The sequence below is a fragment of the Alnus glutinosa genome, chromosome 1, assembly GCF_958979055.1.
Source record: "Alnus glutinosa chromosome 1, dhAlnGlut1.1, whole genome shotgun sequence".
NCBI classification, from domain to species: domain Eukaryota; kingdom Viridiplantae; phylum Streptophyta; class Magnoliopsida; order Fagales; family Betulaceae; genus Alnus; species Alnus glutinosa.
The window spans coordinates 12,851,917-12,871,063 of NC_084886.1; the positions used below are offsets into that span (position 1 = coordinate 12,851,917).

Here is a 19,147-nt window from a genome sequence, read left to right on the forward strand (position 1 = left end):
TGACCAACAATCTTTGATTAAGTAACCTTTGTAATGCAAAACTGTGCTGATTCAACTATGAAGAAATAAACTCTAATCAAATTATGTCAAAGCAGGAACAAAAGAATTTCGAAACACTCTTTGGAACATATAGAAAACAAGGACAAGGACAACCACATGATTTCAAAAATCAAAACCACACAAGTTTTTCTTTTATCACCAAGTAAAAAGCTGAGACCACTAGATTGCAGCAAACTCAACACTCTAGATATCAAGTACTCCCATATTTACAATACTGTGAAGCAGCAATCGGCCAAGTAGGCAGGCCTGTATGGTAGTACTATATAAGAGACTGTAAAAACTAAAATCAAAATGGCCTACGAGAACAAAAAAGCAGCAAGAACCAGAGAGAATGGTCGAGTATAACCAAAAAGAAAATAAAAAAACAAGGCAGGATTGAAACCAGCGGAAGAACAATCTTCGCAGAACACTCTGTCTCATCAACTTTTCTACTTTCCTTTTAACTTCTGTTGTCAAACTGTGGGTTTTCTTCATCTTAGCAAATTTGAAAATGAACAGACGGCAGTGATCTCATATGGGCTTGCTTCTTTGTCTGTCATTCCTTTCTTGAAATCTTGGACCTGGAAATATATGTTACCTTGACTTAGAAAGCAGGGGAAAAGAAATAGACCCAAAAATTTGAAAGCCAGATGCAAGAATGAAAACTGTAAATTTAAATACCAAGTCCATTAGCCTCAGAGGTTCTCATGATTCGGAGCCGTTTCACAGAGGTAAGGAACATCCTAAATACAACAGAAAATAAGACATACTGTAAACATCACCAAAAAATAACAAACAAAAAAAAAACTTAACTGAGCAAATTATTTCTTCTTTCCCTTTTTCTTCCGAAAAATGCTAAATACTACACCCATATCCTACCCCCATTCCACTGGGTTGATGTGGCAGTACTCATCAACTCTTAATTTTATTTCATTTTATTAACAAAGGCCAATGGGGACCGTCACATCTGGCTAGTGAGATAGGAGTGTAGTATGTAGCATTGATCTTTTCTTTCTTATTGGGATGGTGAGGTCGGGGGAGTTAATTAATCAGCTGTATCTTCTTGTGGTCATCTAAGATTGCTACTAATCATTAAGCCATGAGTCATGAGGTATGACACCCTCAAATAGGCCACCAAGCAATATGGTCCAATAATGGCTAGGACCATCAAGAGGAGCTAGGCTCACTTCCACTTTATGTGTGTGCCCATTTCCCCTTTTCCTCACTCCCCTTTTAATTTTTTTAATTTTTTTGTGATTTTAAATTGTAACACTAAATTGCATACCCCCATGGAACATCTCCTACAAGCATCCAGTCTCCCTCTTTATCTTCATAAGTGAGCACAAATTCAGATGAACCATCCAAAAGCTTAGAGCTAGAGGCCTTTGTTGATTGGTCCTTCTCTCCACCTGACCCAAATTACACAAGAACTATGTCATTATCACACAAGAACAAGTAATTAAATATATGTTATTCATCCATAATTAACCCATTAATGATCATATCATTTTCTATACATGCAGAAACATAATCAACCACTAGGGCAGGTGTTGGTGAAGTCGAAGTCCACCTGGGCAAAATTAAGTGCTGAAATGCTTTATTTGGCCAATTTGAAGATGCTGAAAATCAATACAGAAGAGAAAGAGAACTAACCAATCGAACTGACAGTTGTGGTGGGCCTAAAGAACATGTCCTCCAGCATTTGGGCTAAAGTCTCATAGCAAGAATGAGCATTCAAATCAACCTTCCTTCCTATTGGAACTCCATCCATATTCACTTTCACAAACCCAAGATGACATTTTTCTTTAGCAGTAGGATCAGCCTTGGTATAAATTTTCTTCTTTGAAGCATCCCTGGATTTATCTTTCTCGCGAATCATCTTATCTTCTTCAGCCCTCTGACTCTTTGCTTGATTAACTAAGCTGTTCATCCTATAAGCCCTTATGGGTGGCCATCCCACAACCTGACTGCTTTCATGAAGCAAACCATGAAAAATGACTGATAACATCAGTGAATAGATTGGAGAACAGAAACAAAGATCAGTTATAACTTGTTTCTCACAATAACCGGGCAATTACATGAACAAAGTAAAACACCAGAAATAAGGAAAATAAAATAATAAATACAAACAAAAAGCTTATTATTCGAAACATTATCAACCCAATTCCAATATGAATAATAGAGGAAAAAAATCAATGTAAAAAGAGCATATACAAAACAAGAGGGGAAAAAAAAAAAGAGCATTCTAAATAAGAAATTTGAGATACTTGTTTCACTGCCGAATAAATAGCAAATAGCCCATTTACTGATTATTAACGAAAAATACAAAACGAGTGTAAGACATAAGGCTATGTAGGAAAAACAAAGGCAGATACAGAACAGACCAGACATATATAAGAATACAGAACAGGCTAAACAAAATAATGAAATTGCAAGAAGAGGGAGGTAAATTTCTTAATTTAGTTGCTGAGAGAGAGAGAGAGAGAGATTGAAAGAATTTTGATTTTATTGCAGTACTTGCACATTACTTGGGACCAGAGAAACAAGCCTAACACATCCACCTGGCTGACTGGATGTAAGGAAATCATTTTCTAGAATTGGACAGCGAAACGACATAAGAACAAAAAAGATAGAAGATTATCTAACCTGACAGCAGTAGGAGATCCACCCTCTTGAGAAACAGAGTCGGCAGCTCTCTTGGTCCCAGAAACAGGACCAACAGAAGCAGCAGTAGCTCTGTCTGTGAACCGAGAAGGTACAGAGGAACCATGAGAGACCACAGAAGGAAAGTCTTTGGCAGTCAAGATACGTCCACGCTCACCCCATGTGCAAGCCTTGGACTTCACAGCACCACCACCACCACCACCACCTAGGCTCAGACCAAGACCCAGCTCCAGCTCAGCCTCAGCCGGGTACGAGGATGCCTCAGATGACATGCCCACAAAATCTTGCTCCACCACCTCCACCTTTGACACAGTGGACTCATTCGTGGAGGCCCCAGGAGAACCACCACCTCCACTACCGCCTAGTAAACCAAGAGTACCATCCATTAGAGCAAAAGAGAGAGAAAGAGAGAGTCAAGTTTTTTAGCAGAGAGGTAAAGAAAAAAGTTTGAAGAAGCTCTGTTGTTTTAGAGAGTGGAATGCAAGGATTTGGAGTAATGAGGGGGTGAAAGCAGAGTATAGGGACAGCAAAAGGCAAGCAGGGAGGGAAAGGGAACGAGGGTAGGTTGAAGGGGGAGGTGGTGGAGGGAGTGATGATGATGGGGCCCATGTGTCTGCTAGTGCGCCTTGCACTCTCACCACCCCAACCCTCAATTTTTCTTGACATGATTCATATCTCTTTGAGAATCTGATTTTCTCTGTTGAAACAGTGTAGAGAAAAGATAATAAATTGTTTTGGAGAGAAAAAAGATAGGAACAGAGTATCAGCATCAGCAAATGCAATTTGGTTCTTGAAATTCTAACTAAAAAAATATATTATCTTCACGGTTTTTGGCCATTTGGAGTGGCACGATGCTTTGCAGAAAGAAGAAAACAAAGATGGTTAAAATGGCCTTGATTTGATATGATAAAGGTTGGAAGTGAATCGAAAGTCTTTCTATTATGATGTTCTCTCTATATTTTTTGTTTATTTTTTAAGCCCTGCTATGATGATTAATGATGTAAAGAGTTGGCACTTGTCTTTGGACATGGAGGAATTAGGGGTTGTAATTTGTATTGGAGTGTCAAAGTTTGAATAGGGTCGAGATATTAGTATAAAAATTATATAATTTAATTATAACTCGACCTTTCAATTCTAACATGCTAATTTTATATTGAATTATAAGTCGTGTAAAAAATTATATGTACCTAAATGTCACGCATCGGGTTCAAGTCGTGCTGAAATAATGATATAAGATTGTATATATCATCTCTAGCCTAATACGTTTAATTAAACGAGTCAAATCCATTAATCATAATCCTCTAACTATATATTGAATTCATATCGAATACACGAATCGTATAAAAAATCTAAGCCAAAGGTAGAACTACAACATACTTTGTGTACAGTACAAAAGCAGGAAGTAGATGGTAAAGTTCTTGAGATGTCATATTGGTTGCTTATATGAAATTCTAGTAGTCACTAGTCACCAAAAAGAAAAGTTGAGACAAATAGAAAAGAAGTAATAATAAGAATAAGGTACACTGTCAATACTCCATTTCTTTCTAAATTTTTGTTTCTCTAAATTGAGCAAATTTCTCTTTTAAAAAAAAAAAAAAAAAAAAAAAAAGGTTCTTAAGCAAGAAATTTTAACAAAAAAAACCCATGAAAAAAAAATTAAAAATTAAAAATTTGTTTTTGTTTTTGTTTATATATATATATATGCTCAAACAAACTGTCTCACAACCTAACACCAAATAGAGGTGGGTGTGGTTTGAATTTATTAGTTATATCTTGCTTAATAAGATTTATTGGCAGCACCTACAGGCTACAACCTAGATTAATATGACAATTATATTACTCGAATGAAGAGCAGCACTACCTTAATTCTTTAATCCGAGCTTAGGTGTCTCTTAACTTTAGTATAAAAGCATAGGTTATAGGTTAAAGTCTTTTTATTTTACAAAGAAAAATAATAATAATAATAATAATAAAAAAGCATTATTTTAGTGTTTACTTGTCTTTCTTCCTAGGTGCTGTCTACTATTTAGAAGACAAACAGCACCTTAACTTGTTTTAGAAAGTTGAGACCTAAAGAGATGCATTGGCAGTGGGAGGTGGGGCCGCCAGAAAAGGTGAAATTTTTTCAAGAGCAGCAAAACAATAATCATTATTAATTATTCATAAAACTTTGTTTATCATTGCGAATTATCTTCCTAGGGACCACTTCTAAACATATTGTCTGGCACAGATGGTCTAATCAATTGATTGTTTAGGAAAGAAAGGAACAAAAATAAAGAAAAAAATAGTCCAATGTCCATGCCACAAACCTTCAATCCTGCCTTGCATTGCTCAGAGAGACTGTCTTCATTATTCCTTGCACTGTTTTCATATAAAAAATGTTGCCATTATTCATTACATCATGCAATTCCGGCATTCGCATCCGGTTCAACAAATTTATTTTTTATTTTAGTTTAAAAAAAAAAAAATATATATATATATATATATATATATATATATATATATATATATATATATATATATATTTTAAGATGAGGGAGAAAGAGAATGTTCGAGTATTTTTAACTCTCTCTCTCTCTTTTTTTTTTCTATATTTGGTGAGTAAACAGACGAGCACGTAGTAGCGCATTCCGGATATAATTCATTTTGATCTCATTTTAGCATCTTGGATAGATGAGAATCTTCTAAAACCCATGGCTTCAATTGTTAAACCTTTTGTTTTTTAGTCTCAAAATATGTAATTCTCAAATCTTACATGGTATCAAAACAATGTCCTAAATTCGAACTAAGTCTTATTCATATGCATCTCATTTCAACTAAATATTTTACATGTTGGGCTTTACCTATTAAAATAGAGTTCGAGCCCACACGTGAGGAGGAGCGTTAAAGTATTGATTAAATGATTAAATCTCCTATCAATTTAGGCTTTAGGGATAAGTACTGATTTAATAATAATTTCATTTTTTTTTTCAAACACAAAAAAAAAATAATAATAAAATACCTCCTACAATTCATATTATCAAACAGAGCACATACCTTAAATGGGCATTTGTATTATACACTTTATATTAGTGGTCCAAGATTATTTAACATTAAACTAATCATGAACAACAACATACGTTGAATGGGTACAGGATACCCACTACTTACCCAAAAGAAAAGGTATATGGTGCCTGTCTTTATACACCAAGATTCCATTTTTCATACCCAAAAAGGTGCATGAGATTGGTGGAAATTCCAGTAGATATGTTACCCATATATATGACTTCTCCATTAAAAAAGATAAGCCTCTTTAAATAAAAAAATATATCCAGCAATTTTCTCATACCCTATAATAAATTAAGCAAGTATTAAAATATTAATTAAATAATTAAATTTTTCACTATTCTTATAAGTTTAATTTTTTGAAATAAGTAGCAACTTAACTGATTTTTCCCTTTCATAGTAATTAACTTTCCTAAACACAGCAACATATAACAGGAAGTGGATGAGATTTTTTTTTTTTTTTTTTTTTTTGCTAATTATATAATGAACTACAAAAATAAAGAATCCGTACATGTATTTCACAAATAGACATCATAGCTCTTTTTTTTTTTTTTTTTTTTTTTCTATTCAAATATGAGAACGGGAAATGAAAAGTGACAACAAATAAAAACAAAAAAGGGGTGAGCAACTCTAACAACAGCCCCGAAATAGATAAAAAACGATGGGTTAAATATAAAAAAGCCCTCCAAACTACCACCCGTTCTCTAGATGACCCCCTGAACTACTAGTGCTTGCAGTCCAGCCCCCCCAAACTACCAATTGCTTATTTTTTTGCCCCTTCCGTCGGTTTGTGCCGTCTAAGTGGATGGAAACTGAATCACGTGCACGATACATGACTCTTTTAGCTCAAAAGCCCGAAAATACCCATTTCCTTATGCTTTGAAATTTCAAAACTGTCATTGGAAACAATAACTGAGAAATGTGGAATAGCTAAGAAAAAAATATGAAAATAATTGCAATTATGCCATTCAGTAAAAATGATGAAGAGGCAGAGGAGGGCTGGGGTAATGGTTGTTGTCCGATTAGTGGGTTGTGGAGAGCGAAACACACCGTTGGAATGTGCGGCCGAGGCGGGGCGTACTTGAGCATGCAGCCATGGCCGGTGGAAAGGACGAAGCAGTCGCGGTTGAACCAATATGGGTTCTTGGGGTTGTACCTTATGACCTCGTTGTACAAGATGTGACCCATCGGAGCGCACCCCATGGGCAGACCAAGCCGGTGACCCGAGTTGGCCTTCTCCACGGCATCCATCTCCAGGAATCGGATCATGTTCATGGACTTCTCCACCAGGGAGGTATCGGTGGTCTTGTCCACGGTGGCGGGCTCGGCAACAAAGGCTTGTCCTTGGCAGCTGAACCCAGCAGATCGGCGGCTACGATGGAAGAACTTGGTTGATAGCTTAATGGGCAAGGATTTTAGGCCCGATAAGGTGGGCATAGAGAGCGTGGAGAGGGAGGAGGACGAGGATGAATTGGAGCCATGGTGGTGGGAAATGGCTCTGGCTAGGAGGGCTTGTGAGAGTGTCAGAGACGAAGTGGAAGCCATGGCTTAGAGAGAGAGGTGGTATAGAGAAATGGTTACAGAGATACATGAATTAAGAAAGATTAACAAGTACATGCATTTGAAAGGAATACAAAATGAAACGTGAAGAGCAGTCTCAATGGCATGAAAGTACAGATTAGAACAGACGAAATCAAGTGACTTTGTTCACCTCTGTTTTCATGTTCTAAAACAGAGCATGAAAATAGTTCATGATGAAAACAAACCATGATGAACATAGTTCACAATCATTAGGGATCTTCCACTTATGAAGTTTCCATCTTTTGTTTAGTTAATTAGCCTGATCAGCATTTGTCAAGATTCACTTGCAAGTTTTAGCTATAGTTATATTACAGATTTGGTCATTTTTCTTTTGTTAACAGTCTCAATGGCATTTAGACATGTCTAAAACCACAATTTTTTCTTTCTATCTATAGTTGGCTTCTTTCTATCTATAAGTCACCGAATGGGTCAGTATTTTTCTTCAGTTTGTCTTATATTTAAAATAAAATAAAAAAGCGTGGGTGGACGTTGCAGATGTCCGTCTTGGACATGACTTCTTCTAACGCTAGAAGACCACTGGAAGACACCTGGGACCAAAGCATGATGAAAAAACAATGGTGGCACGATCATTAGCATTGAGTCACCTCTATCATACGACATTACACAACGAATAGCAGTGGAACCGTTTGAGACCTCAGATGCCACCCGGTGAACCAGGTGTAATATACGAGCTACTCTATAGGTAGTTATGAACTCGTATACGAGTTTAGTGGCAACAAGAGCTGCAGGTGAACAAGAGAACACCGACGCTCTGGCACCACAAGCACTATCCTGAGCAGTATACGAGAACAACGGCGACGGTTTTCCCTATTCGGAGGTAGAAACTAGAAACCATTTTTGCCAAAATAGTAGTAAGAGACCCACAAAATAAAAAAGGCTGAAAAAAGCAGGAGGACAAGCAAGCTATAAAAAGGAACAAAATACAAAACCTTCTTTGTTAATGTTGTCTGGTGCATGGATGCCTGGTCCTTCTGATCACGACTGGTGAGGGTCTCTTTGCATGTCGGTTGTGAGCCATGAGTGATTCTTCCAGATTAAAAACAGAGAGGAAGAAGAAAGTGCTAGAAAGTTGGGGGAGTGCCAAAATGACGACGTCGGACATGTTTTGAGAGAGAACGAGGAGTCGGGAATTTTGAAGTGTAAAGAGAGGGGTATTTTTGGACTTTTAGGTTAAAAGAGTCACATGTCATGCACGTGATTTAATTTCCATCCACTTAGACGGTACAAACTGATGAATGGGGCCAAAAAACAAGCAATTGGTAATTTGAGGAGCCGGACTGCAAGCACCGGTAGTTCAGGGGGCCATCCGGAGAACGGATAGTAGTTTGAGGGGCTTTTTTGTATTTAACCCAAAAACGATACTAAAAAAAGTAATAAACTAACCAGCGGGAATGGAACAAATAAATGACTTAGTCTATCAAGAGAACAACAACAACCACAAAGAACTGTTATTGCATGCTAGCAAAGGCAAAGCAAAGGTCGTGAGGCCGCAAAGCCCTACACGAATCATCGCAAGGAACATAATAAATGAACTAGCACCATAAGAGGTTGGATCGAGAAAAAAAGCAAAAGAACAACAAAAAGTCCCAAAATATAGCAGCACTAGCGAACAATGAGACTATGGATAGCAGAAGGAGGCCATTGGTCGGTGCGTGGACGTCACATGGAGGAGCAGCGGCCAGCGACAGGAAGCTGGAAAGCCGAAGAAGACAATTGACAGGTGCGTTAATTAAGGTCCATGACTAACAAAGAAAAGTAGATCAAGCTTTGAAAAAAACTGATTTGAGAACGAAACCAATTTCGGCAAGCAACACAATGGAGGAGGTGAGCAACAAGGAGGCTAAGGCAACAAGGCAATGGAGAAAGGGGAGATGATGTGGCAAAGGGTGGAGGAGCAACCAAAAAGAAACAAAAGCACAAAAAAGGAGTAAAAGAGAGAAAGAAAAAGGGAAGGAGGAGGGAGCCGCACAAGGTAGCAGAGAAAACTCACTAGGGAAGGAGAAAAAAAAATACTAAAAACCTACAGTTGAGAGCTTCTCTCTCTAAGAGAGAGAGAAGCATGACATCATAACAAGATTTGGGTGAACACACTAAAAGAAAGAGAGACAAGCTTCATTCTTTCATTAAAATCACGAGGTAAATGTCAGCAAGTACAATACTTGGAAAAAAAAATGAGATTATCCTCCTTTCACACTTGGTCTATAGATTGATGGAGAGATACTTTTGTGCTTTGTTTGCTCCCCTTTTGATGTGTACTCCAAACTATGGTTGAAAATTATTTAGTCTAGCTTGAGTATCCTTGATCAATTGGTTGTATCGACTGCAACAAGAATCCTCATGTCGTAGGGCTTGCACAATTTTCAGCGTATCTCCCTTAATAATTACTCGTTGGAACCTTCAACTCTCTACAAAAATCTACTGCCTTCTAAGCTGCCACCACCTGAGCTGCTGTTAGATCTGTAATAAATGGCACTATGGTACACATAGAAGTCGGAACAAGCCCCACAACATTTCTAGCTATCACCCCCCACAACTATCTTCTTGTCCTCAAAAGGTTTCTTTCATTTCCGTCTTTCTTGGCAAGTGATATCCACCCCACTCTACACCCCTAATAATGTAATTTTGTTGCAAGATCTTGTATACAAGCTTGTAGATCAGTAGAGATTTATTTTTAACATTTTATATAAGTATTAGCATATGAAAAAGTGGAATAGTATTACATAATAGGATCTGTTTATCTTTGTGAGTGCATAGACTGAGAAAGCATAAAAGAAGTAGATCTACAACTACAAACCATTTTGCTTGGTTGATTTCTTTTTACTTTTTTGCCTCTTGAGTCATAGACAAAAGATTGCCTATTAGAAAGAGGATAAAGTTAAAGATACCCTGTAATCTTACCACTACGGCTTTATTCGGCAAGATCTCATCCTCATTTTGCCGTATAAAAGAGAAAGAAAAGAAAAAAAAAAATTAAACTATTGATTTACTCATATCTAAACCTTGATTATCATAATAACAACATGTCAAAAAAAACAAAAAAGAAAGAAGTGAATAGGTACCATATAAAAAAAAGTTCCTTGCTTTTTGCGATTGTGACTTCCATTTATAGCTTTTTTCTTTTTAATTTAATTGCTAATAAACTTCCATTTTCTTTTCTTTTTGGTGCAAAAGGAATTTTAGTCAAAGTATGGAGATGTTACGTGCCTGTCTTGTTTTGGGCCCATAGACCACTTGTCCATTCAACATATATAACATCCGTCTTTAATACATTTGAAAATGCAACTAAAATCATATGGTAATTTAATAAATTCAATTAAAGAAATTTCTTTCCTCTCAATTCTTTTTTCCCCATTTTATGGCATGTTTGGGTAAATTACAAATTTTCAAATATCAAATTTTATCCAACTTTTTTTTTTTTTTTTTTTTTAATTTTGTCTTAAATTTTGTAAACCATTCAAATATAATTTAAAAAAACAAATTCTCTGGATATTTGTAATTTTTTATAAAAATACACACTCAAACGGGTTATTACTATTAGAAATATGATACATTGCCGCTCCAAGATACAACTTCTGATCACTTTTGTCCACATAACAACTTTTACTTTTATTTTTTATTTTTTATTTTTAAAAAAAATCTCTAACGCTAACTAAAGAATTACATTACCACATATATATATATAAGGTTGTTAAAAATTATATATTAGAGTGACAAAACATCATATTTGTTACTATTTATAAGAAGGGATATATATATCCTCAGTTGCCATTTTAAACTCCAACTACAAAAGGAAGTAAATATCTGGTTCCAACTTGTTGCCTTTTTATAGTACTTTTGTCAGTCAGTTGAAACTCTCTCGAGAAGTAAAAAAAAACGAGATTATGGGGCTTCCTGAATTAGTAATTATAAAATATAAATTGGGATCCAACCAAAAACCAAAGGTCAAAAGGTTGTCGCTTAAGAGGACAAACAGACAAGGTGGGAGCCCACTCACGTGCTCCCAACCTGTCTCTGAGCGCCACCTAGGCCGACAGGGTACGCGGCTGACTGGGTGACCTTTTCTTTCTTTTATTATGAGGTTTTTAGTCCGAGACAGCTCGGCACTGAGCCCCTTAACCCTGCTGCTCCACGCACCATTCCACGCGCCAAATCCTTTAACTTCGAGTTGGGCGTATGAATGTTTGTTGGAGTCAAAGGTACCAACAATATCTTTGTTAATATTATTTTTAATATATCGACAGATAATTAATATTTTACTATTTTATTTGTTTGATATCTTTTGATATTTTGTCAATAATTGTTTACAATTTTTAGTATATTGATTGACAAATCAGAATGTCGGCTAATGCATTAGAATTTTTAGTATATTTAAGATATTATTCGACTTTAAAAAATGTAATATATCATGTAAACATTTGGTATATAATAAAAACATGTGTCTTGTTTGGACTAATCTTCACTCAATATTTAAGATATTATTCCACTTTGATATCTAAAAAAACATGTTTTTTTCTATGCAAATAATAGGTCTTTTGGTATATAAAAACATGCGTCTTGTTTGGAGTAATAAGCCTAAAACCAAATCTATTCTCCTTCCTCTTTTTTTTTTTCTTTTTTTTTTTTTTTTTTTTTTTTTGGGGCTAAGTAGATGTCTAAGTCAGTATTTTAATAAAAAAAAGTATGTTTAAGCAAAATCATTCAATCCATCTTTCATACTTAAGGCATAGGCCTATTTATAGGCTGAATGAGGAGAACCTTCACTGCATTAGAGTTTTGTGTTCTTTCTTCATTGACCTAGAAGCGCCTTCAGAGTATCTCCTTGACCTGAAATTCTTTACCTTCTAGACCGATATATTTTCCTTAGTAGTCTCAAAGCGAGATTCTCGACAACAAATTCAAGATCAGTTTTAGTCCCAGATTTCTAGGGATTGGGCGTGACCCGAAATATCCAGAATCGCATATAGCAAATCCCTGTCCGTTGCGTCCAAACCCGCGACAATGTCTTCTCGAGACTTCTAAGTATCTGTAATCGCAGGTCCATATCTGAAGGATCATGAATCCGCAATTGCAAGCGAGTCAATATAGGCTCAGAGGCTTAAAACTCTCCAAATGGATTGAGCCAGGTGAAATTATCCTACTGACATCAATTTCATTATTCTATATTTACATCCAAATTTAGAATTAGTGGTCCAACTTAAATCAAAATATTCATAAATAATATGGAAAAATTGAGGGAGAAATTTGGAGGGGAAGAGAGTTGGGGGTGGTTGGGATCTTTATGAACTCGAAAGTAAAAGACATGATGCCTCTCTCCGATGAGATGGTACGGACGTGCCGGTGCCTCCACTTGAGCCCACAAAAGGTAGGGTGGCAGGATATTCCTCTCTCTTTCTCTCTCTCTCTCTCTCTCTCTCTCTATATATATATATTTTTTTTTTTGGGGGGGGGGGGGTAGGTAAACTATATATAATTATATTAGATTTGGAACAAAGTTTGTGTTTTTGCTGCATGGATACGGTCGTCGGTCTGTCTGTCTTCGACAATCCACACCTCGAACGTGCGGCGTGCCTAAACCGACCCCTCCAACAATGAACAAACTACCCTCATTTGCGTGCGTTATTTGCAGAAGATTTGAGAAAATAATTATATAAGAAATAAATACGGTAATCAAATGCAATATTACTCATGAAAATATAATTGATATTGTTAATTCTAAAAACTGAATAGTGACTACATAAGTCTAATCCTTGATCCGGGATTCTTGCAAGATAACCGAACATCATAGTCATCCGTTGCGGAAGGGAAAGGAGCGACGACACCACATTCTATGCTTAAGTCAATAAAATATAAAGGTAAAAATGAAAAACATAGATGGAGATTGTAGTATGAAAGCATACCCGAACCTTGCCTTTGGCCAGCTTTATATAGATGTGGTCTTGGCTTGATTGGATGCCTGGTAAGACAGGTGTCATAATTTGAAGGATTTGTTATCTTAAGTGGTTCCTTTTAGTAGGTGATCTTTCCTTTTTTAGAAGAGTGATTTGCTATGTTATAATTACATGGATTTATTGTCTTAGGTGAGTTTTCATGCTGTCGACTTGCTCCTTTTATGCCGGATGCTTGCTTTGGGGTTGGGCTCGTGGGTTTTTAGGTGGCTCTGAAGTCACGCTTTGACTGCTTGAGTATTGGGCCAACGGAGGTTTGGGGCCGCGTTTGAATTGGTGGTTTGTTGGGGTAGTGGGAGTGTAAGCTGCTATTTTAGCAGTCTCTCATTCTCTTAGGCTACTTGTATAGGTTAATATGAATTAAGTTGAATATAGAATTATAAGTTGCCATTCCATATATGTTTTTTTTTTTTTTAATTTGTGAATATATTGTTAATTTTAATCTATACATAATATTCGATAGATAGGGATGACATGCACTATATAGTTTATTCAAAGTAAGAAATTAAAATCGATTCTAGATAAGGAATGTAAATCAATTAATATCAAAATCACGTCTTTGATTCTTAATAGCCGAAACTAATTAATTAGCAAGATACTTCCAAATTGAAATCTATGTGAAAAGGAAGGATTCCTTCATATCATGCCTATTAATATAAGTTTGCTTTATTATCGTAGTGAATCTATTTATATACGTAGTGTTACCAAAAGTCAACAAAGTCTCTGAGATAAAAAGGAATGTAATCTACCAAACAACTCTTTTGTAGATGCACCAAATTTTTGGGATAAGAGAGGATCAAAAGGAGCTCAATCTTATTCAACCAAATATTTGTTCAACCACCCAACAAATCTTCGGAATTTGATGATGACCGAACTTAATTAGAAAAAAGGATATGTATATATACGTTGGAAAAATTATTATTCTAACAGCCCTTATAAGCATGGGCCGAGCTAGCCCCAAGCAACCCTCCAAGTTCCAAGGTTTTTTCTTTTTTCTAATTTTGCTTCCCTCAAATCTCAAATGCTGTCTTTGTCCCTAATACAAGCCCACGACTTGGTCCTGTGGGCCCATCTAGTCCATCAAGCCCAACAAAGAGTCATACTTCGTCAGAGGCCCATAAAGATCCAGTTAGTTATAATGCCTCGAATTTGGCCGAGATGGACCTCGTATAGAGGACACCTCGGACGCTCCTTACTTAGAGAATCTTATGAATAATACTCAATCAAGGAATCCAGAATGAGAATATCCCTCGGTTGCCGATCATCATTTCCATCCCATAATTCGAGATAATGTTTTGCTCAATCAAGAAAGTTAAAACTCAGCAGCATTATTTTAGAATGCTAATATAATAATATGTGCCAAGGATGTACATAATCCAAAATGTACAAACTGATTTATAGGAAAATAATTTTTAATAGTGATCAATACGTAATTCTTGCATGTGAGAAATATATATTTTTTAAATTATATGTGCTTCTTACATTTTTATTTTTTTTTAATAGTTTAAAAGACGCATGTTGTTGGTAGACGCTGAACGTTTAATTTTTATAGATTTCCTACAAAGGAAATTTATGTTCATTGAGGACATGGTAAGTCTATTGGAAACCCGCACCCAATATATACATATATATTACTTGGGCTTTTTAAGCCCAAACTCAATCTAGTCTCTAAATAATAGACTCTAATTTTATTTTATTTTTTTTAAAAAAAAAATAAAAATAAAAAGTCTACCCCAGTCCCCCTAACAAATTTATATGGACTTTTTAAGCCCAAACCCAAGTTAATTACTCCAAAACTCATAAAATATAACATAATATTTGAAAAAAAAAGTTTTATGATTTTTGTAAGCTGAAACCCAAAAGCTATTAGGCTAGCCACCATTTTTTTTTTAAAAAAAAATAAAAAATCCACATGATGGTCCAACCCCCTGGAAAAAAATAAAATTATATAGAATGTCGAATGACCTTTCAAAACATGATATAACATGTTTCACATTTTTTTCACTTACTCATTCTTCAAACAAAGAATGTGGTAAAAGCCTAAAAAGATACATTTAATTTTAATACTAAAGCCAAGAGGAGACTCGATATTCGATAAATTCTCTTTCTCTTCTTTCTTCCTCTTCCTCGTCCTCCCTCTTTCGGTCTTTCCCAATCTCAATCATTGTATTGTATTATTTAGGCCGAGCTATACCACTTTAGCTATTATTAATTAGCCTATGCCAGTTAAGGTGTAGGCATGTGATTAAAGTGAAAGCAAACGATAAGTCCCACACGTACACCACATTATTTGATAATTCAATTACGAAAATGTTCATCAAGAATCCAAGATGAGTACTCTAAAGGCATAAACGTAAATTTCCATTTCCACCTTTTCTTTTCTTTTTTCTTTTTTTAAAAAAAATTTTTGTATTTGTTTTTTTCTGGGCTCCCATGGAATAAATGAGACAGAAAATGGTGACAATTGACAAAAAATAAAAAAATAAAAAAAAATTAAATTCCCTCTCATTCACCCCCACTATGTACGGTCTTATCCTTCAACGTAGTCCCCGGCCGCCGTGCATGTACACCTCAGCGCACATTCGCAAAAGCCAAGCCGTTTGTTCGTTTCCCTCGCTCCTTCAATTCCCAACTCCCAGGTTTAAAGGTAGCTCACATCATCGGCCGAAGAAGTGCGGCGGACCCGCCCACTCTCACCTTTTTTGCTACCCCCGCCGGGGCCGCCACCGCAAACGATCTGGCATTCACACCCGCAGATGTTGCTGAAGCAGGAGAACAAGCCATTGCCACTATCGGAGTGGCGCCTCGCGCGGCGGTTCTCGCTCGACCGGAGACTCGAGAACTCGCCGCGGTCGTACACTGGTGGGAGTTCCGTTCGCCACCGCTCCAGCTTCGACTGCAGTCCCTCCACGCTCTCATCCAGGCTCCACCCGCCTACCACCGAGCTCCCCTCCTCGTCCACCCGCGGCGCCTTCGCCATTTCCGCCGCCACCTCGGAAGGTGACGGGCCCAGTTCTGACTCCGTCAGGATCGCCGTCTTCCGCCCCGGTGTCGCTCCATACTCCGCCACGCCCGACCTCCTCGGCGTCCCCGTCCCGTACTCCAACAACCCGTTGAATTTGTGGAAGGACTTTGTGCGCAAGGGCGTGGCTCGTGCATGAACCGGCGTGGAGCGAGGGTGAACCGGCGTGGAGCGAGGGTGAACCGGCGTGGAGCGAGGGTGAACCGGAGTGGTACGAGTGTGGACCGGCGTGGTGCGTGTGTGCTTGGGTGTCGCACGTGCGTGATGTATGGGCGTGGTCGCCTTTCTGGGGGCCCCGAAGTCTAAATTCAAACCCGCTTTCTCCAGCTTCACTTTCGGTTTCTCCACCTCGGACTCAGACCAGATCTCGGATTCTATCACGGGTGTTTCATTCAACACCACCTTTTTCGGCGGCGCAACCTCCGAGCCGCTCAGTACCGAACTTGGCTTACCATTACGACCGTTTTTTTCGCCCTTCTTTGGAGGTGGGTCCTCGGCAACTTCCGAGCCGCTGACAACCGAACTTGGTTTTCCGTATTTACCCTTCTTCGCTGGGTCCCGGGAGATTTCTGAGCCGCTGATTAACGAGCTGGCCTTCTTGTTCTTGCTATACCTTTTGGCCTTCCCGACATCTGAGCCGCTGATCAACGAACTCGCTTTGGACCGTCCTTTCTTCTTCCTATGCCCCACTTCGGACGCGTTGACCACCGAGCTGGATTTTCCGTTTTTACTTTTCGGGGCCCCTCGGAGTTCTGAGGCGCGAAGCTCGGAGCCAATCATGGAGCTGTTGTCGCTCTTGGTGCGCCGGAGAGATGGCTTGGAGAGAGGCGTCTGATTGGAGCCAGTACCATGGTGAATGCCGGAGTCCTCCTCGCCCATGAGGTGGCGATATCCGACGGCGTTGAGGTGCGAGTAGAGAGGCATGCTGCGCATGGAGCTGTCGAGCACCGCCACGCCAATGTTGAGAATCCCCTGGGGCCGCCCCGATGGCCTGCGCACCTGGAGCGCCACGAAGCGCATGCCTATCTGGGGCTGGTTGTTGCCGTGGTGGTGGGATCGGAACCGTGGCGGGGTGGGTATAAGATTGCCCACCAGGACACGGACCGTGCCCACGTGGACGTCCCGGAACCAGTGGAGCGCGTAGATCTCGATCATCACGGCGGAGGTGTCGGAGAATAGGAACTCCTCGTCCACGCGGAACACGAACTTGTCGTTCCACGTGGGGTTGTTGTCGCCGTGGGTGTCCACCCGGGTCGAGAGCTTCCGGTCCGGGTGCACCCACGCCACCGCGTAGGTGCGCATGGAGCGCGACACATTGGCCAGGTCTTGCGCCGATATGATGTTAAGCTCCAGTAGCTGGAACGGGGCTAAAATATTTGACATGATTAATTATGTCGTAATTAATTAATAACAATGAATGTAAGAAACCCCCCCTTCCCCTCCCCCCCCCCCCCCCCCAAAAAAAAAAAGAGAGGAAAAGGATTACGCTATCGGTTGAATACAATTAGGAAGAGTACGTTGGATTGTGTCTGTTTAATTTGTTCGATCTCGTTTAGCGTTATTCCGGTGCGGAAGTGGGTCCCGCTCGCCGTCCAAGAGGAGGACGACGAGGGCGGAGTCATGAACGTGAAAGAAAAATAGGGGAGGAAAAATAGGGGGCGAGAGGGAAGTAATTAATGTGGCATTTGTTGGTGTGGGGGGGGGGGGCAATCGGCGTTTTTAAGAGTAGTGCGAAAGGATTGGAAATTGGTTAGTGACTATTGACCAGGGCTTTTTGCGAAGCTGTTGTTAGCTTTCGCAACGCCTAATTTTGGAGGGGCTCTGGTGCTTTTTTGATTTTTCGGGAGATATTTTCAGGCGGTAAAGGTTGTTCGCCAGATGGGTTTGGTTGACGAAGGGATATTGGCCAACTGTTTTTTGAATATTTGGTGGATATTATATAATACATTTTTATGAAGAATACGGGTCATCTATGTTGGATAAGGATCCGGTTTCAGTGCTGTTAAAAAATGAATGGTGCAGATTGAATGGAATAAAAATTTAAAATAGATGGCGCCGTTTTTGAAGGAGTTAACAGTTTCTTTTAAACGGCACTAGCGTCGATCTGAATACGAACTTTCTTACACGCTGAAAATTGTTCAACACGAAGCAAAAATACGCGATCTCCATCATCATCCTCTTCACCACGGGCTTCATTCTGGACAGGACAGCCTAATAATCAACTCCTACATCCAATGTGTCTTCCAATCCAACCCCTAGGCTCCATCTCCTTCCCCACCGCTTAGGAAAGTCCGCAACTTTCTCGGTAACCAAACAAAGAGATTTGGAAAATTATCTAATAACGTCATCGGAGAACATTTTCTCAGTCTGCCTTTTTCCTCACAGAATGAACATTACCTCAGCAACACAAGAACACCCAACTTCGGATCCGGAGATGCATCACTACTTATGTGATTTCTCCTTTTTACAAGGTCGATTTTCCAAATGCATTACCATCTTTTCTCCATTATTCAAAGATCGGGTCGAGCAGTTTCTTGATTTAGATTTGATCTCTTGCAACTCGAATCCGCTGGTTCCTCCTGAGGTCGACAAGGATATATACTAGCTAGCGTAGTGGTATTGTTCCAAAATAGTATGACTGAAATCAAGGATCTTACCATATCTGAAATCGTGAAAGCCATGGACAATATTTCTGGTCACGCGAACATCATAGGGTGTGGGGGTTTTGGTTTGGCTCTAAAAACAACTCTTAGGATACATGGGACTGATGGAAAGGGAATTCAAATCAGAGGGTACAGGCTCCGTCCACAACCCAACACAAGAACCTGGT

The 19,147-nt window shown here is 38.7% G+C and overlaps 2 protein-coding genes across 2 annotated transcripts; both read right to left on the reverse strand.

Annotated features, from left to right (window-relative positions):
* Positions 1-160: 160 nt before the first annotated feature.
* Positions 161-3,345, reverse strand: LOC133873285 (auxin-responsive protein IAA13-like). The gene is made up of 5 exons (XM_062311007.1): positions 2,686-3,345; positions 1,693-2,006; positions 1,325-1,448; positions 721-782; positions 161-620 (listed from the first exon to the last, which is right to left on the reverse strand). The coding sequence occupies exons 1-5, from the start codon at positions 3,087-3,089 to the stop codon at positions 571-573; spliced, it is 954 nt and encodes a 317-aa protein (XP_062166991.1). The 5' UTR covers positions 3,090-3,345; the 3' UTR covers positions 161-570.
* Positions 3,346-15,452: 12,107 nt separating this feature from the next.
* LOC133858542 (uncharacterized) lies at positions 15,453-17,765 on the reverse strand. Its single transcript, XM_062294021.1, has one exon. It carries the CDS (start codon positions 17,698-17,700, stop codon positions 15,937-15,939), a length of 1,764 nt encoding a protein of 587 aa, XP_062150005.1. The 5' UTR covers positions 17,701-17,765; the 3' UTR covers positions 15,453-15,936.
* Positions 17,766-19,147: the final 1,382 nt, after the last annotated feature.